General features: G+C 48.6%; 2 protein-coding genes across 2 annotated transcripts in view; one reads left to right on the top strand and one right to left on the bottom strand.

Moving 5' to 3' along the window:
- Positions 1 to 1,492: 1,492 nt before the first annotated feature.
- Positions 1,493 to 13,644, bottom strand: MCM4 (minichromosome maintenance complex component 4). The gene is made up of 17 exons (XM_040261178.1): positions 12,917 to 13,644; positions 12,698 to 12,767; positions 12,486 to 12,575; positions 12,209 to 12,372; positions 12,022 to 12,123; positions 10,932 to 11,027; positions 10,753 to 10,848; positions 8,667 to 8,805; positions 7,527 to 7,747; positions 7,029 to 7,149; positions 6,357 to 6,616; positions 5,725 to 6,090; positions 5,171 to 5,298; positions 4,267 to 4,474; positions 3,300 to 3,528; positions 2,760 to 2,893; positions 1,493 to 2,113 (listed from the first exon to the last, which is right to left on the bottom strand). Exons 2-17 carry the CDS (start codon positions 12,759 to 12,761, stop codon positions 2,021 to 2,023), a joined length of 2,511 nt encoding a protein of 836 aa, XP_040117112.1. The 5' UTR covers positions 12,762 to 12,767; positions 12,917 to 13,644; the 3' UTR covers positions 1,493 to 2,020.
- Positions 13,558 to 19,747, top strand: part of PRKDC (protein kinase, DNA-activated, catalytic subunit) — a 128,015-nt gene continuing 121,825 nt past the window's right edge. The window contains exons 1-7 of the mRNA XM_040261177.1: positions 13,558 to 13,904; positions 15,567 to 15,643; positions 15,747 to 15,839; positions 16,172 to 16,246; positions 17,119 to 17,227; positions 17,756 to 17,868; positions 17,959 to 18,058. Coding sequence (XP_040117111.1) covers positions 13,655 to 13,904; positions 15,567 to 15,643; positions 15,747 to 15,839; positions 16,172 to 16,246; positions 17,119 to 17,227; positions 17,756 to 17,868; positions 17,959 to 18,058 — 817 coding nt within the window. The 5' untranslated portion in view covers positions 13,558 to 13,654. The remainder of the gene's footprint in view (positions 13,905 to 15,566; positions 15,644 to 15,746; positions 15,840 to 16,171; positions 16,247 to 17,118; positions 17,228 to 17,755; positions 17,869 to 17,958; positions 18,059 to 19,747) is intronic.

The raw sequence follows: 19,747 nt of genomic DNA, 5'->3' as shown, positions 1-19,747 counted from the left end.
ACTAAATGTACCTTGTGATCCTAAAACAGAAACATGAATTTCTTAGTTTTACTATGAGCCTTATTGAGACATTTGATGAATTCTGAATGTCTGTAGATTAGGTAACGAATAACTTTTTTTAAAAAAACTCATTTTGGCGGTGCCACTGCATGGCAGTGAGATCTTAACTCCCCAACCAGGGACTGAACCCACGCCCCCTGCAGTGGAAGCACTCATTAACCGCTGGACCACCAGGAAAGTCCCTGAATTTTTTATTGTTATGAATTCTGTGGTTTTATATGAAGGCTACTGGATTTAGGACATAAATGGTTATTAAGGACATACTTGTAAGTAAAGGGGCATCCTAAGTGTCTCAAATAATTAAAAGTTTACAGAGAATGTTAAAGCACATTTGAGAAAGTGTAACGAAGGAATATGAGTGAAGGGTCAATTTCCTAACTTTGTTCTAAGAGTTACATTCTGAGCTTCTTCAGTCTTGCTGATCTTTGATTCCTTGGGTGGAGGTGGTTGTATTTGTAACAGATGCTAGGAGTATCTGTGTCTGTGTCTAAATCCAGTAAGGATGCTCCAACTAGTAAGTCTGGGTCAAAATTAGAGGGAAAAATTCAAATTCAATTACATTATTTTATAGCATTTGAAACATGTACTTGTAGGAATTAAGCTGAATTGTACTGTCCTACCAAGAAAAACCTACGTTCTTCGTTTGCAGGGACACTTGGGCAGAGACCACGTGCCAGCCCTGTGCATGAGTCGGGAAGAAGAGGAACCAGGACCCCGGCCTGGGCCACCCATACCTATGCTCAACAAACCACGTTCCGCAGTTGGGAAGGTGCCATCCTTCCTGCCCCAGCACTCGGGGGTGAGTCCGCACGCTCACCCTCCAGCTCCAGCTCTCGGAACTGGGTCTGGCAGAGCTCTCCAGGGAGAGGCACTCTTCTTCCTCCACCTCACTGCCTGCAGACCCTCTTCCCAGCTCTGCCAATAGGACAAACCCCACTATTCCCCTGGCTCTTGGGGACCCCCTAGACCAAAAGGGACCAGAAATGCACCCTAATAAACTTGGATCCTGCACAACAGAACCCCCATTGGGTTCATTTGACTCAAATTCCCTTAAAATCAAACATCATTTGCAGCCTTCAGTTCCATGTTGGTGCTGAATTAAGAGTTCAGGAGAACATCATTAATGTATTACTTCAGGGGAAGTCAAAGGTGACACTGCTCGGATGTCCTCAAATCCCACCCCCGACTCCCAGTGTAATGCTGTTTAAGCACTCAATTCGGTCTGGACACTTTCCCAATGAATAGTGACTTTAAGTTATAAGAAGGCCAAACTCAACACAGTGACATGTTTCAGGGATTACTTGTTACAGTCGTATTTCTGCCTGAGACTGCAGCCAATAGTGGTTTTATGAGAATGACTACTAAAACTGAAATAACTTTTAAATATGATGAAACTTATTAGTGACTTATAGGAAGTAATTAACATCATGAATTTCCATAAAAGCAGTGTTTATTAAAGCTTTTTTCTTGGTGAAAAATGCCAGATAACCAAGTATTACTTATTCTATCACTTATTGAGGAAGAAATTTTACACATTAGAGCAAAGCAATACAAGTTAACATGGAACCCCATTGTTACCAGCCTCTTGTAGGCAAGAAAACAAGCCTGGAGGACTCAGCGGGGCCTGTCGCCTCCTCATAGGGTGGGATGGGAACACCCGCGTGTCTCCAGTACCTGACAGAGTCCAGCACAGACCAGGACTGAGACTGCAGTCTGCAAAGAAGAGCGCGTCTTGCTGTCTGTAGGGACACGCTACTCAGCCCTGGTGCTCCAGGGTACTCAAGTCTCTGCCGTACACACTCAGATGGCCCAGGACGCTTCACTCAGTATCAACAGATGAATACACGGGCTTCCTAGGAACACTGAAGCCACGTGAGAAAATTCTCATGGTGCCAAGCAATGACCTTGAAGCCCTTCCTCCTGCTGGTGGCAGGGCCAGGACCATGCTGCTCCTGGGCCTTCAGAGCAGACGCACAGTCTTCCCAGTTACTGTCAAGAAGTCGTCATCTGCCAGGGCGCGCAGCGCTTCTTCAAACATGTCCTTGGTGATTGCCTTCGGGGAAGAGCAAAGAGTTTACATCTGGAGCTGCCATCCCCAGACACACAAGGAGCCCAAGTTCAGAAACCACTGGAGTCTCCTGCCTTCTAGGCGGCTGGACAGACATTTCATGCTCCAGCTCTTCCCCTAAAGGGCCTGATGCTAAGCACCACAGGCCTGGCGCACCTGGTCTGTGTGCACCACTCAGTGGTCATGTGGGGCCAAGAAGGGGGTGTCAGGAAAGCAGGCAAGGGCTCGTCCCAACCAGCAGAGCCCCTGCCGTGAACCTGGCTTTCCTAATAACAGCCAAAAACTGCAAACACTAAATGTCCACCAACAGTTGAGTACATGATGGGGAAGGCATGAGACAGAGCAAACATGTCGTAGTGGATTCAGTGTCACAGAGGGAGCTAAGACTGTCACTGATTAAAAAAGAAACCACTGACTCCACTCAAAACCACTCATCTACATGCACACAGAAGACTGAAAAAATTCTCACTGTGATCACTCACTGTGGATGGGGACCTTACTTCTCTTATGTGTATCTACATTTATTACTCAAGCAGTAAATGAAGGGGGAAAGCTAGGGAAAAAAACTTTAAAGCAGCATCAAAGGAAAAGAAAACTATTAAACAAACAAAATGTCCATGTAAACACTTACTATGTCAGACTGTCCCCGAATATCTTCAAAAAGCTGCTGGTATTTCAGGGCTGGCGTCTTGCCCTTCGATAAAATAAGCTTTCTCAATGCTTCTGCTAACTCTTCTTTCCGCTTCCGAGAGGTAGCACTCATTCCTGAGTTAAGAGAAACCAATGAAGATGTTTCTCCCATAATGAAGGGAACACCTTTCAAATCTCTAAAAGTATTTCTTCAGCCATAAATCAACTTTAGTCTAAAATAATCTTTAGTCTTGTCACCAGACAAGGTAAGGGGATGGTGGCCGAATGTCAGAGTGAGGTCTGAATCCTGTCCCCAGTTTTATAAAAGCTCAGAGCCGCTACTTGCCACTGAGACACAGCCCAGCAGTCCACACAGGAGCAGAGTCCCCCTCGCGGGGGCCTGAATCACTCCGTGCCTGGACGGCTGGGTGGGACAGAGCTGGGCCGAGTGTGCCAGCGTCTGCCTCCGCCCAGCCCCATCGCGTGTTCATGGGGGCTCTGACTCGAGACAGGGCAGCACCCATGTCGGGGGAAGGCTGACCTGTGGTGAGGATGGAGATGTCCACGATGCCTGTCCGCGGGTCGGTGGCCGACTGCTTCAGTGCCTCCCGGTGCAGGCGCTTGGCCTCCTCCACGTCAATGGCCTCCACCTTGTTTGAAAACCGCACTTTCGCGTGGGCTTCTGCCAAACGGATCAGCGACTCCAGCTGCCGGGGGTACGCAGACACCATCCCTCGGCTGCTGCCAACCTTCCTCATGTCCACGTAGGCCTGTAAGACAGGAGACAGGCTGACTCCTCACATGGTGACCGCAGGGAGGGAAGTCCTGAGGGGAACAAGAGTGTGGTCTAGCCTTAGGCCTCCACCCTCATCCGGGGGAGAGGTGGCACCGGTGGGGGGATTGTGGCCCTGGGGAGGGAGCTGAGGACTTGGCCTGTTCACACCTTGGGAGGACCAAGTAGCAGCAGGCCAAGAGGTGCTGACACAGAGCACACAAAGGGTAAACTGTGAACTCGTGTGGATGACCTGATTCTCTCAAGATGACCCAGAGGGAAAACTACAAATCACTTGCAACTGTCACTTGAGCATCTTCAGGACTGTCAGGATGGAAAGCCCACCAAAGCACCAGGAACCTTCCTAGTGTCACAAGGTCCATGCATGTGTCACCAGGCACTGCTGCCCACTTAAAAGGTACTGAGAAGTGAACATAAAATACTTCAGTTCTTTAGAAATGAGCAAATGCAGCTCAGAGACCAGAATTACGAAGTCACTAAGTATTAACAGCCTCACCGATATTTCAACTCAGGCATCCTGGTCTTAAATACACTGTGCTTGTAGAACTTTAAAAAGAGCACGCAACTTGTAGAAATAATCCTTTTTCCTCTTCCACACATGGAAAAGTCAACTTTGCAACACAGGAAGGAAAACAGTCGTAGAAGACAGTGTTGTTCTTGACTAAAGACTGTTTCAGAGCTGAGCAGGGCCCAGCAGCACTTCGGGCCGCAGTACCTCAATGAGGGCCTGGCTGGCGTCCTGGCTGAGCCTCGGTGTCACGGTGCTGTGTGCGTAGGCGATGTAGTCCCTGAGCACCGCCATGTCCATGCCCTCCTCCTGTGCCTGCTCCTCACTCTGGTAGTACAGGGACACCAGGTGGTGAGCCAGGCGCCGGTCGTATGCCTCGTCCTGGGGGTCCAGCATGAGGAAGATCAAGTCAAACCTGAGGAGACACGGTGACGGTTCCCAGTCAGGACACCCACGCACCTGACGTGGACCCACGGCCTCCGTGGGAGTGGCAGGTGCGCCCGGCCCAGGTGGTCCAACGAGCTCAGGCCCCCGGGTCTCCTGCCCTGGCCCTCAGTCTGCCTAGGAACAAGTGTTGGGCGCTGAAGGTGAGTCAGAAGCAGGAGGCTCCCAAGGGAAACACTGCTGTGATTCTGAAGACTGGAGGAGGTGAGTGAAACACATTGAGCTGTGCTGGGGAAAAGGAACTATTTGTGTAAGAAGTGAAGGAACCAAATTCTAAAACCCATTTATGAAATACATCCATCCTCGAGGGGAAGCCTGGGTCACATGTCTCCCCTCCCACAAAGGCAGCTCTCAGACCCTTGTCTACTGCAGGAAGCTGCTCTCTGCACTTTGCTGATTGTCTACAGAGGCTACAGGACCAAGAGCAGCAAGAGGTGGGCTTCTGACAGAATGGAGCAGATAGGCCCCAAATGCTCCAAGAAACAAGCATCCATCAAGGTGAGCAAACGCGTGGTCCTCATGACTAAGCAGACATGCAGACCACGCCGGCATGAAGAGACGACGATTGGCTGTGTTAATTCTAGTTATTTCCTTCTCACCCTCACCCTGAACCTTCCACAGATGAGAAAAATGAAAGCATCTGTTTGATGAACATGTGCTATCATACCTTGATAAGAGTGTGTGGGGCAGCTGGATATTTTCAATGGTGGTTTTTTTCGGATTCCACTGAGACTCAATCGGGTTGGCTGCTGCCAGGATGGAGGTGCGGGCGTTGAGCTGACAGATGATCCCAGCCTGCCAGAGGGACCGATAGCGCGGTCAGCAGCCTCATGCTGAGGCCGGCAGGAGCTGAGCCCCTGCCTCAGGTGGCCTTTGCCAGGGACCCCTGGCACCACAAGCACAGTACCTACAGCATCCACTGGGGAAGCCTAAGCTGGGTTTCACGCCAAGGATGGAGGTGGGGGTAAACATTTGCTGTGACTACATCCTTCTCAAAAACCAAATCCCTGGCATGAGATTTAGGACAAACTCAAGTTCTGTGAGCGCCATGCATTAGAGGTTAGTACCGCACAGAGGACCCAGGTCCTGTAGAGGACACTCAGACGGGCTGGGACCTGACAGCAGAGTGTTGGCCAGCCTCCCGGGCGGCAAGTCCAGACGCTGTGGTCCAGGCCCCATCCCCCACCCCCACGCAGACATCAGAGCGGGCGGGTGGCTGACCTTGGCGATGGACAGTGTCTGCTGCTCCATGACCTCATGTAGCACGGAGCGCGTGCTTTCATTCATCTTGTCGAACTCGTCGATGCAGCAGACGCCATTGTCGCTCAGAACCAGGGCGCCGGTCTGCAACACCAGCTGCCGCGTCTCAGGGTCCTTCATGACGTAGGCAGTGAGGCCCACGGCGCTGGAGCCCTTCCCCGACGTGTACTGGCCCCGCGGGACCAGGTTGTGCACATACTGCAGCAGCTGGGACTTGCTGGTCCCTGGGTCCCCGCACAGCAGGATGTTGATCTCTGCGCGGAACTTGCCCCTCCCCGTGTGGCTGAAATCCTTTCTAGTCCCGCCGAAGAGCTGAAGCAAGATTCCCTGGATAGACGGACAGACAGGTCTCAGCACTCACCTGAGGTGGGTGGTGGAGAGGTAGGGGGCTGAGCAAACAGATGGAGAAGAGATCAGAGGATGAGAGAACGTCAGAAGCCACGCGGGGCCTGCCTGGAAATGGGTGAGCCGGGGGTGGAGATGAGGATGCGGCCCCTGTTCCACCAGAGGCTCAGCCTTTCCCGGTGTTCACACCATCTGACCTTGAGCTTTCAGGCCTGGCCATAAGCAAGAAGCCTTTTGAGGTCAGTTACCTTCTTTATATCTTCATGCTCATAGATGCTTGGTGCCAGGGCCGATGCAAGCCTCTCATAGATGTCTGGCTTCCTGGAAAGCTCTTTGAGCAACTCCACACGTTTCTCAGAGAAAAGTTTCTGCTCTGCTTCTTCATCAAGGCCGTGTAGACGCTTTGAGTCAGTCTTCCGGTAGTGAATGACATCAATGTGGGTTTTGTAGACAGACTTCACATTGCTCACTCTGGGGTTGATGCGAATGGGGATGGCTCGATAGATGCCTGAGGGCACGAAGGACACCCTTTCACCTGCCTGCTCAGTCCAGAGCGCGGGGAGCAGGGCTCTGGGGGCTCTGAGCACAGCTGAAAGGCTGACTGGGGACCCCCACACCTCCACCCGGCGCCTGCTTGTTGCTGTGTTCAGTGTGAGACAATTCTTATTTCTCTTTAAGGGAATGTACAGTTATTAATAATTTGACTAAAAATACTAAAATCCTGTTCCAAAAGCCTAAAAAGAAAGGAAATCCAAAAGGCTCACATATTTAAAGTCGCTCACGAGTTATTTCGGACAACAGGAAGACAACCTGCTGTCTGGGAAGGTACCACATTGGAGGTCAGAGGCTGGCACTGAAAACAGCAGCCGCAGGTCATGTGCCACCGACCAGGTCAGAGGCCTGACGGTGGAGCCCCTCACCTGTGACGTGCACTCTGTCCCCAGGCTGGACCTTGTCCACGAGGTCATTGTGAGCAAAGAGGACGACCGTGTGCGGCGTCTGCCCTGCGGGCATGTCCTCGGGGGACTCCTGAAGCTTGATCTGGAAGGACAGGGAATGGACATCTCAGGACATTCAGATACCCAGCACCTCCACTGCCCCAGGGACGTTGCTCTGGAAGATGGCTATGCTCACCACAACACAGTAGTCTCCAGCAACTCAGTCTCACCTCCATTCCGAGAGCATTATTGAGTAAACGCTCCCCCACATGGGGGTGGGATGGCCACATCAGGGTGGCGGTGGGTGAGCCTGCATCACCCTCTGACTGCTTTTCTAATCCATTCTGGGCGGCACTCCCTTCCAGGTCAACCCAGTCAGGAAGCGCGGTTTTAGGGCCACACGAGTGGACTGGTTACACTGGGCTTCGGAGGACCCAGCAGGGGCAGAACAAGGACGGGGTACGTGGAAGGTGCACGCACCATCTGCTTGTCGGAGAACACGGAGCGGTTGTGGATGAGGGCCATGCTGTGGCTGGTGTGGCAGCGCTCGCACACGCAGGGCTCGGCGATGCGGCCACGGTCTATCTCCACGCGGGCCGTGTGGGCACACACTTGGCACTGGAAGAAGGCCTCCTGCATCTCTGGAATCAGCTGGGATGTCCTGATCACCATGCCACTGATGGCAATGAGCTGATCGATGTCTGCAAGGCGGAGAGAAGGCGGCTCGTCCCAGCTGGGTGTGGGCCTCCCCAAGGTCTGGGTCTGCTGCCCAGCCCTGGAGGACCTTGCCGCAGGCCGCACGGGGATGCTGGAGTCACAGGAGACGCTGTGGCCAGAGCACCGACACCTCGCTGGGCACCCTCAGCTCTGGCCTGGGATGCCCCTCCTGTGTCCAGCCAGATTTCTCTCAGTCCCTCAAGTCTACTGACCTGCACCAAGCTCAGCTGGCCCAAGGCTGCCTGGGGACGACCGGACTTATAACGTGGCTGCAACAGCCCATGTGCTTGTGATAATGTTCTTTATAGCCATACCCACCACCCCACTATACATGTGGGGTTTAGACTTACCAGTCCCACTGATACCTGGGGCCCTGATATAGCGTTTCCCCAAATAAAGAACAGAAGCTTCAGGTCTGGTTTCCAAACCTTCGGCTGCAAACCCTCTGATCGGGGCCCAGAGTGCGCTGTCTCCCTGGGCTGAGACCCCTACACTGTTCTGCCTCTTCTTCTTCCCAAACCAGACTTTCTCCTATGCATCAGGGAAGGGACCATAGTTTATAGATCTGCTTTCTACACTGATTCTGAGAAAGTGCCTACTTAGTAAAGTAACTAAAACTATCACCATTGGGTAAGTTTACCTTAAGATAGAAAACTGTCAAAAGTTATATCTTTTATATAATTTCATTTGTTATTAATAAAAATAGGTCTGGTGGACCTACAAGCATATGGCACAACAGAGCCTGCTCCTGGTTTCTGTCAACTCACAGTCCACCGTCACTGTTACCAATTCCTTTAAGGTTCTTTAGTGAAGTGACTCTCACGTAAGGTATTTTTCTGCTGTTAAAAACATTACCTTCTACATGTCAAGAGTATCTCAATAAAGCTGGGGGAAAGACAGTACCTTCTGGATTCAGGTTCCTCATATTCTTAGTCTTCAAGGCATTGAATGGTCTCACTTGAATCTGATGCTCTAAGATTGAATCAGGGTAGCGGTCAAAGAAGATCTCATTGACTGCCATGTCAAAAGTTGGGATGACTTCCTAAAAAACAAATGTAGGATGCCAAGCTATGCTTGTATTTTTAGCTTAGGATTAAACATAATAAAGCAACTGACGTTAGCAAGGCATAAAAACAAAAGAACATGGTATAATCCAGAAGCATTACCCTAAAAATCACACATGGGCAGTTCACAAACCCTTGGGCATGCTGGAATCTCACACATCAGCACTTTCTCACTTGACTTCAAGAAGCGAGTCTACAGTAGTTCCTTCAGGCTGTGCTGGCATGACTGTAGGCTTTTAATTAGTAACACAAGCCTACACTTTCATGTCTTTTCCTCCCTATCAAAATGATAACAAGGTAGGTAAAATCATAAATCTTACTCAAATTTGTTAACACCTGTTCTCCATTCTGTAGATGAAGAAATGCTGCTCGGAAGCTGAGGAACTGGGTCAAGGTTACACAGCAATTCAGCAAAATCAAGATTTAATAACAAGTCTGCTTGCCTCCAAAGCCTACAGCTATTAACAGGATCAGTACAGCTGATGCTTTGTTGATAAAGCCTGGCCTTAAGCCCAGAGAAAACTGTAGTATGGTTAACACACCCTGTTAAGACATGGCAGGCGTGTGACCATTTTCATTCAAGATATTTCACATCAGCAAACCCAACACACTATTGTGAGTCACTATTACCTTATGCATACACTACGAAACACTGCCAATCAACCTATGACATGCCAGCAAAAGTAACATGTATCTTGATTTTCAATGTTAATATGTAAAAAAAAAAGTGTTCAACTTAAAAAAGAAAGAACACGGTTTAAGGAATTTGGGGGGAAATTCCCTGGTGGTCCAGTCATTTGGACTCCAAATCCCACATGCCATGAGGCATGGCCAAAGGAAAAAAGAGAAAAAGGAAAAAAAAGGCTCTTTGAGGCATATTCTATTTATAAAAAAATTTTTTAAAAATTCTCATTGCCTTTTTTACTGGGATAATCCACATACAGGTGTAAGAAATATAAAGATCTGACTCTGCCCGGTTTCCATTAATGATAACATTTTACAAATAGTCTAATATCACAAGTAGATATTAACTTGGTACAATTCACTTATATTCAGATTTCCCAGTTTTACGTGTATTCACCCTTGTATTTATATGTGTGTATATTAAGTTCTATCAATTCTATCACCTGCATAGGTTCATGAATCTGTCACCATAGTTAAGGTACTGAATAGACCTTCAAAGCCACCAAGATCCCTATGTTGTCCCTTTGTCACCATACCGAGCTCCTCCTCCCCTACTCCTTCTCTGTAACCCCAAGCAACTACTCATATGTCCATCTCTATAATTCTGTTATCTCAAATGTTATGTAAGTGGGAACCATTATTTTTTTTTTTTATTTTACTTTACAATTCTGTATTGGTTTTGCCATACATTGACATGGGAACCATTATTAACATTACTTTTAAGATGTGTATGTAACCTGTTGGAATTGCTCCCGTGGGTTCCATCCAAGTCACAGTATGTTTTACCTCTGAGGCATGTTCCAGACTGGCTATACCACAGCTGTTTGCCCACAGCTGACCTGAAGGACATTGGGGCTGACTCCAGCTATGAACATCTGTGTACAGGTTTTTATGTGAACATAAGATTTTGCTCTTCTGTGATAAATTCCCAGACATGCAATTGCTGTGTCATATGATAGTTATATGTTCACTTATTTTTTCTAATCGGAGTATAATTACTTTACAGCATTGTGTTAGTTCATACTGTACAACGTGAATCAGCCATAAGTGTACACACACACCTTCCTCACGACTATGCTCTCAATTTGTCCCATCCTCTCATCCCCTGTAGTGTCCACACACACATACACACACAGGCACTCTGCAGGCATCTTCTATTACTGAGAAGACTGCTAGCCAGAAACCCTGTAGGTGTTCTAGATATTTACTGTAGTCTGCCAAGGTCAAAGCCAAATTCTTACCTGTGGGTAGCAGATGAGCTGTCTGTAGAGATTTGTATCAAATGATTTTATGTGTTCACAGTTTACGTTTAAAAACGGCTCTCCAGTAACATTAACCTATAGAATAGAACAAACAAGTTATATTCTGCTAATTGTTTTAAAACAGTTAATTGAATTTTTAGGTAAGCATATTTCATTACCTCTCCAAGTCGCTGCATGTACAGAGGTTCAGTAATGTCTATGCCAACATTTTCTTCTTCTTTAGCCAGAGGATCAATGAAACGCTGAAGAAATCTCTAAATGTAGAGAAAGATTAAGCAGCTACTCAAGTTATGGGCACTAAGGTGCATGTATCTTTTCAAGTGTCCACCAATAAACAACTGGCTTAACAAGATGTGATGGGACTTCCCTGGTGCTCCAGTGGTTAAGAATTCACCTGCCAATGCAGAGAATATGAGATCCACCCTTGGGAAGAGCCCACATGCCTCGAGGCAACTAAGCCCCACAACCACTGAAGCTCACACAACCTAGGGCCCATGTTCTGCAACAAGAGAAGCCACAGTAGTGAGAAGGCCACGTACCCCAACTAGACATAGTTCCTGCTCAGTACAATGAAAAGCCCCAGTGTGGCAACAAAAACCAGGCACACACACACACAAAGTGACATATATGTGTTTATATAAAATGGAATACTACTCAGCCATAAAAAATCGGCCACTTGCAGCAACACAGATAGGTGCAGACAATATTGTACTCGAAGTAAGTTAGAAAAAGACAAGTACTATGTATCACTATCACTTATGTATACAATCTAAAAAATAACACAATTGAGTCTACATACAAAACAGAAACAGACTCACACAGAAAAGAAATGTGTGGTTACCAAAGAGGAGGGGGAGAGGGGAAGGGAGGGATAAATTAGCAGTACGGGGTTAACAAACACAAACTACTTGATGTAAAATAGAAAAGCAACAAGGATCTACTATAGCACAAGAAACTATGCTCAATATCTTATTAGTTACCTATAATTAAATAAAATCAGAAAGAAAATGTATCACTGTAACTGAATTACTTTGCTGTACACCTGAAACAATATTGTAAGCCAACTCGACTACACAAAAATAATAGGAGTAGTGTCAGAATTTGAAAACAAGCACGTTTTTTCATCCTAAAAACTGCATCTATGATTCTCACCCACATAAGCATCTGTGCCTAAACACGGGGGCACTTGGACATAGGTCATGCACACTTGCTCCCACATTTTCGAAGCTTGGAGGAATGACACCTCACCTGAAAGTTTTCTTTGCACGTTGCCACGTTTACATCTGTTCCCCAAATCACGAGTTTTTGGCCCAAAGACTGCTCGCTCGCCACTGTATCTTCTGCGGCCGGCTGCACAGGAAAAGCCGACGGGAGCGGGTTCGGGGGACCGCCCGCATCGCGCACCCCACCGCGCCCCGACCGGCCCTGGACTCACCCCGTCCGAGTGCAGGTCCACCTGCAGCCCCTTCCGGGCCGAGCCCAGGTCGGGTCTCTGCCGCAAGGGAGTGCCGCGCACGCCGCTCCTCGGGGTGCCCTCCACCCGCGAGCTGGGGGTGCCGTAGGTCAGTGGCGAGCTCATGTCCAGGTCCAGGGGGACCGCTGGGGATCGCATCCACACGGGTGAGCCGGGGCGGGGGGAGGGGGAAGGAGCCCAGTGGGGCGTCCACCCCCCGCCCCGGGTCCCACCCCCGACTCCCCACCCGGCAGCGCACCTGCGGGCGGTGCGCGGGACGGGGTGCGGGGCTCCGCGCCAGGCGACGAGGGCAGCGGCTGCGGCTCTCCGGACGACAAGGGGTCCTGGCCTGCGGGGGTGGAGGGCACCGCGGCGTCGGCGCGGGCGGCACCGGGCCTGCACGGAGGCCGACCCGGCACCGCCCGCCCTCCCCGGGGACCCCGCGGGGCACAGCAGGGACCAGACACTCACGTGGCTGAGCTGGGGCGGCCCGCCGGGAGCCGCGGCGGCTCGGGGTAGATGCAGGAGACGACATGGCGGGCTGCGCAACAGGGACGCGGGTTCGCGTGCACGCTCCCTATAGACCCCCGTCCCTCTTCCCTCGCTCCACTCTTCAGTCCTCTCAACTCTTACACCCCCTCGCCGCCCCCGGCCGAACACAACCAAACCCCCGGACCCGCCCGGGCCCACCTAAAGCGCGCGTTTCACCTCCGCTTCAGCAGCACGCAGATTTCCCGCCGGCGGCACCGTTGGCTCCGCCCCCAGCGGCGGCCCGCCAATCGCGACAGCTTCCTCGCGCGGCGCCGACCCCGGAAGGCACCACTGGGCAGTGATGGGGGAACTGGACGGCCTCAGCCCGGACACCTACGCACAACTGGCTCGGCGCTTCCCTTCTAGAATGGTCTTGACCGCACCCGCCGCGCGATTTCGCGGGAAATCTGTGGAGGCTGCGTTCCCGGCCGGCCTCCACGGCGGGGGGGGGGGGGGGGGGTCGTCCCTGTGTCCCTTGGGATTCCAGACGACCGCCCCTACCCCGACCCCCGTTACCAAGGACTAGCGGTGGCCCCTGACCCGAGCCCTAGCCTGTCTCTGTCTGCCTCGGGCACTTGGTCACCTCCAACTCGCCACCTGTCCTCCGCATCTATTTCCGGAGGTCGAGCGGTTGGGTTCCTGACTCTCCCGAAGTTTGAATGCATTGTGCTCTGTGTATCTAACTTAGGATGTCTAAGCCGCCGGTCCTACAAGGGCAGGCCACCTCCTCGAAGATCTCCAGCAGGGACCCCTCGCCCGCATCCGAGTCCGGAGCACTACAGGGCCGAGGCTGGGTGTGCTCAAGGCTCATGGATCCCCCTCCCCGGCCCACTAAGGCCCCATTCGGCCCAGCACCTCGCCCCCTAATCCTAGGGGCAGGTCCGGGCCCAGGGAGCTATGCGCACGCGCCGGAAAATCCTCCCATCCCCGCCCTTTCCCGCCCAGCGGCACTTCCGGTCCCGGCAAGGAGAGTGGCGTTCGCAGCTGGAGGTTATGGCTGATTCGGGATCCGGTGTGCGGGGCTCCCTACTGCAGCTACAGGAGTCCCTGTCCGCCGCCGATCGCTGCGGCGCGGCGGTGGCCAGTGGTCAGCTGCTTCGGGGCCTGGGGCAGGAGTGCGTGCTGAGCTCTGGCCCCGCGCTGCTGGGTGGGTACAGCTCCGGGCTCCGGACGGCCGGTGCCCGGCAGCCCGCTCGAGTCCGAGTGGGCACCCGGGGTGGTGCTTGAACGGGCCCGTGGGAATTTGTGATCTGTGTAAAACTGTTTGTCAACTTCCTCTGTTCTTAACGCCAAAGGAAAGGTATTTCAAAGCCTGAGGTGGTGGAAATGCTTTGAATTTGGCATCACTGCTAACCACGGTGGGGAGCGACGATGAGAGGAAAGTTTTATGTTCTTCCACCTCATTGTCGCCTCAACCCACCAGCACCTTTTGCAAACCCCAGTTTTGCTGTTCCTTTTGAGAAATAAGTCATGCTCTTAACTTTTGACTTATGCCTGGGTAAGAACTTGACCCTTTGCAGCAGAAGTGCCTCTTAGCATTTTTAATGTGTCATTGCGTGAAAACTTCGGTTACACCTCCTTTTAAAAACACAAACATGCAGACTTCATGATGCGTCCTCTTAATTAGAGGATGAGATTTTCTTCCGAAAACGTCATTGTTAATAAAGAGGAGAAATAAAGCCTTAAAGAGATTGCTCTGTAGTGCCTACAGACTGCCAGGGTGTGTTCATGAGGACAGCATCACTGTGTAAATGCTTTCCAGTCTGTTCTAAGAGTTCAATTTTGTTCCTTTAGTAACCTTGTCATAAAGCAGTTCGAGGTTCACTCTATCCAGGATGTGTCCTTTCACTTGAGGGATTGTAGGGCTGTGTACTAATTTCCTATTGGTCCTGAAATACACCACAAACTTAGTTTTTACAACAGCTCAGGTTTGTCGGTTACTGGTCTGTGGTTGGAAGCTAGCAGGGATCTCACAAGCTAAAACCGAGGCAGCAGGCAGGGCCACTCCTTTTTTGAAGCCCCTGGGGGAGAGTTAATTTCCTTTTCATTCAGGTTGTTAGCAGAGTTCAGTTCCTTGCAGTTGTAGCACTGAGGTTCCTTCTTTCTTCTGGCATTCCTTGTTTCCAGAAGACACCTACATTTCTTAGGTCATGCTGCCCCCCTCCCCGCTTCCTCAAAGCCAGCAGCAGTGTCAAGTAAGATGCCTAGAACCTGTCCTGCTTGCCTGCCTTCCTATCTCCTTATCCCCCTTCCACTTGTGAGGGCCCTTGTGACTGCACTGGGCCCCCTTGATAACCCAGAAGTGAAGTGAAGTTCTCTCAGTTGTAACCAGCTCTTTGAGACCCCGTGGGCTATACAGTCCATGGAATTCTCCAGACCAGAATACTGGAATGGGTAGCCTTTCCCTTCTCCAGGCAGTCTTCCCAACCTGCGGATGGAACCCAGGTCTCCCGCATTGCAGGCAGGTTGTTTACCAGCTGAGCGTCAAGAGAAGCCCTGATGACCCAGGGCACTCCCCAGTTTAAAGTCAGATGATTGGCAGCCTTAATTCCATTTGCGACCTAATTTTCATTTGCTGGGTAAAGTTAGCACATTCACAGGTGTGACGCTAGGCATCAGGGTTCTGGCCTCTGGGGCCATTATTCTGACCTCATCACTGTGGAACATTGTCTAGAATTTCCCGTTTTCCTTGTCAAGGCAGACTTAGGCTTGTGTTTTGTCAGTTATGAGGCTGAATTGCACACCTTTAGTGTGCATTTATGGAGAAACATGGCAGCTCTCTTACTTGTTTTTTTTTTTTTTTTTCCAGCATTACACACTTCCTTAGTTTTTTCCAAAGATTTTGGTTTGCTTGTATTTGTTCGGAAATCACTTAGCATTGATGAAGTAAGTTGACCATTTCATTTTGCTCTTCTAGTGTATGTCTCTTCATGTTGAGGTGACTTTTTTTTAGCCCATGTTTCCGTAATGTTTATTTCTTTTATTATAGTTTCGTGATTGTAGAGAAGAAGCCCTAAAGTTTTTATGTGTTTTCTTAGAAAAAATTGGCCAGAAGATCACACCTTATTCTCTAGATATTAAGGTAAGAAGGAAAAAACTTACCTCTTTATATATCAGCATCTCTTAACTTACATGGAAAGTTACATGGTAACGTACATCATAACTTAACATGGTTAAGCTTAATTTTATTTCTGCCTTGTTGGGAAGTTTACTTATTTTTGCTTGCTTGTATTAGAAATTAAGTGGCTAATTTTTTAAAAAATTTAACGAGCTGAGGTCCTTGTGGAAAACTATTAAAGTGTAGTGTCAAGTACTGGTATTTCTTCTCCCAGGTGTAGATTTAGCTATTATTAAGTCTTAGTTATAAGAGGTAAGATCTTGTTGATGATTTTGATGTCTCCTTTTAAATCCTAGAATACTTGTACCAGTGTTTACACAAAAGATAAAGCTGCTAAATGTAGAATTCCAGCCCTAGAACTTCTTATTAAGGTAATTTAAAAAATATTTCTAAGTGTGTGTATTTTATGGTACACATATAACTTGAACTGAAAATGAGAGTTGTGGGTGAGAGATGCTGAGGACTCCCATTGGTGTGAGAAGGTGTCTTGTTTCCAGCCACCACCCAGCAGCACCTTGGTGTTCTCCCCTCACACTGCTCTGAGGAGCAGAGGAAGAATTTGGGCTGTGAAGGGCAAGAAGTGAAAAGTGAAAGTCGCTCAGTCGTGTCGGACTCTGCGACCCAGTAGACTATATAGTCCATGGAATTCTCCAGGCCAGAATACTGGAGTGGGTAGTCTTTCCCTTCTCCAGGGGATCTTCCCAACCCAGGGATCAAACCCAGATCTCCCGCATTGCAGGCGGATTCTTTACCAACTGAGCTATAAGGGAAGCCCTTACTCTGAAAACCTAACGCTGCTGAGACTTGCCCAGATTCACCTCATTTTGTCCTTGAACGTTTTCTTGAAACCTTACACTCACACTGCGAAGGGTCTCTGTGTTGTGTGTCTGTGGTCGTTGGGCTCACTCTCACCTGGGTCTCTGCTTAGATGCGTATCGTTTTTTTGCGTCTCTGTTGTAGAATTTCTCTGGGTCTTGTTGGTCCTTAAGTGCCTCTGAGAGAATGGGTCTAGTCACAGGATAATTTTCTTGGGAAGGTGAAATTACGTCTACATCCCTTTCCACTTGGTCTCCCCTGTTTTTCCACCACCCACCTCAGCCCCTCATCCCCCATAACCTAGCTTGACGCCGAGCATGAGTGCCTGGAGACCATGGCTGTGGAACATGGCTATGTGCGAACAGGTGCAATAGATGGAAGCCTTCCGTTGCTTCCTCCTAGACTCTGCTAACTCGTGTTCTCTCAGTTACTTCAGACTTTGAGGAGTTCTAGACTCATGGATGAATTAAGAGTTGGAGAGTTATTTACCAAATTCTATGGAGAACTTGCATTGAAAGCAAAAATACCAGATACAGGTAAGATGTATTTAAATGTGTTTTTAAAATGTTTTAACAAATTTAACAAGTTTTTAGTGTGAAACTTGGATTTTTTTCTGCCAAGGTGTTTATATTTTACAGATGAACTTCGTTTTAAACTTCTATTGGAGCATTGTTGCTTTACGACATTGTGTTAGTTTCTACTGCACCAAAAAATGAATCAGTTCTCTCTTTTTTTGGATTTCCTCCCCATTTAATACAGATGAATTCTTTTTGCTGAAAAGAAACCAAAATGGAAACAGAAATAATGTGTTAAATGTGCTTATAAAAATTTTAATCTATACAAAATGATTTCTTCAAATAGAAAACTCACATGTCAAATGTAATTTAGCTTATAATAATACATTCATGTAAAACATGTCAGGAAAGATTCAGTACATAAAACTAGACAGTTTGTGTGGCTTATTGTTAAATTATTTTGAAGTAAAATCCTCTCCTTTTATTTGGGGATTTTTTGCTTAATTTATTTAATTTTGGGCCTTAATTTGTCTAAAATTTATTTTTCAGTTTTAGAAAAAGTATATGAGCTCCTAGGAGTATTAGGTGAAGTTCATCCTAGCGAGATGATAAACAATTCGGATAAACTCTTCCGGGCTTTTCTGGGTGAACTTAAGACCCAGGTATGATAAACTTTATGACCTTCTTTTCTGCTTCCTTGTATCTGGTGGGCTTTTCTCTTTTTATGGTACCTTGTTAAACTCTCCTTTCAGATGACATCGACAGTGAGAGAACCCAAACTTGCGGTGCTGGCGGGATGTCTGAAGGGACTGGCGTCACTTATGTGTAACTTCACCAAGTCCATGGAGGAAGGTATCGCTTGTCGCACTTGAGTTTCTTTATTGAAGAACTACTAGTCGGAAATGAATTCCTGTGTGATTTTTGAATTTTGTACCAGTTGTGGATTCACATGCAGTTGTGAGAGGCAATGCAGAGATCCACGTGTGTCCTTCACCTGCACCTCCCGGTGACGCCTGTCATGACGTAGTGCAGCCTGATGAACCCCCGGGTCTTGCTTGGGTGTTGAATTTAGTTTTGTGCCGCTTTATCGCATGTGGGCTAGTGTGTGCCCATGACAGTCGAGGCCCTGGCAGCCTGCCGCGGGAGCAGCCTCCCTCCTGTCCTTCTGTAGCCACATCCCCCTCCCCTCCCCTCCCCTCCCCTCCCCTCCCCTCCCCTCCCTTCCCCTCCCACAGCCACTGTTCAGTCTCCCATCTTGAGCTTTGTCCTTTCACGTTTGTGTAAGTAGACTCATAGCAGGTAACTTCGTGGCTGCCTTATTTCACGGTGCTTAAGGTCTTCAAGGTTCACCCCTGTTGTAACAGAATCCCGCTGTATGAATGTAGTACACGTATATCTACTGGGCCATCAGTGAGTACTTGGGTTGCTTCTGCTTTTTTGACTGTTGTGAATGATGCTGCTGGAAATGGGTGTGTGAACACCTGGAGTCTCTGCGTTCCCTTAGAGCATCCCCAGAAGTGGGCTTGCCGGCCCACATGGTGGTTCTGTAATTTCCAGGGGCTGCACTAATTCTTGTTCCCACCATCAGGGCACGATCTCTTCACGTCCTCAGAGTACTTGTTTTCTGTTCTTTGATCGTAGCCTTCCTAGTGAGTGTGAGGTGGCTTCTCACTGCATCTCCCTGATGGCTCTTGGTGTTGAGTGTATTCACAAGTGCCTCTTGCCCACTTGGGTGTCATCTTGTTTGAAATGTCTATTCAGGTTCTCCGCCCATTTGAAAAATCAGATCATTTGACATTTTGTTACTGAGTTGTATGAGTTATTTACGTATTCTGCATATCAGTTCCTTATGGGATCATAATTTGCAAATATTTTCTCCCATTCCATTGGTTGTCTTTTCACTCTGTTGATTATGCCATTTGATGTGCAAAGGTTCTTCATTTTGATGAAGTTCAGTTTATTTCTTCTTTGGTTGCTTGTGATTTTCGTGCCACATCCATGAAATCATCACCAAATCACTGAATCGTGTCTTTGTAGAAAGCCAGTTGGGCATTAGCTGATTGGCTCATCACTTGTGGGGGTGGATCCTGGTTCTCTGTTCCCCTGCCCACACCACACTGTCTGTATGATATAATTATACAGTAAGCTTTAAATGTCCAGTGTAGTTCTCACATTTTATTCTTTAAAAATCATTTGGGTATTATAAGGTCTGTGTCTTTCCATGTAAATCTTAGAACGAATTGGTCTGTGTCGATGAAGTCTTGCTTGGATATTTGTGGTCTTTGTGCTAAACCTGTGGATCAGTTGGAGGAGAGTTGATGCCTTAACCATGTTGAGTTTTCCAGCCCATGAGCACAGTGCACCTCTTCATTTAGTTGAGTTGGGTCCTCTTTGATTTCTTTCATTAGCATTTTGTAATTCTTGTGCTGCAGATCCTTGCCTGTTGGTTTTAAACTCTGTTAGTTACAAAGAAAATCGTATTAGTCAGTAGTGTTCTTCTATAGTATCTCAAATTTAAGCTTAGAGGATAATCTAGCTATG

The sequence above is a fragment of the Oryx dammah genome, unplaced genomic scaffold (genome assembly GCF_014754425.2).
Source record: "Oryx dammah isolate SB20612 unplaced genomic scaffold, SCBI_Odam_1.1 HiC_scaffold_19, whole genome shotgun sequence".
NCBI classification, from domain to species: Eukaryota; Metazoa; Chordata; class Mammalia; order Artiodactyla; family Bovidae; genus Oryx; species Oryx dammah.
The sequence above is the reverse complement of the archived record's forward strand: the minus strand, read 5'-3'. Positions and strand labels throughout refer to the sequence as shown.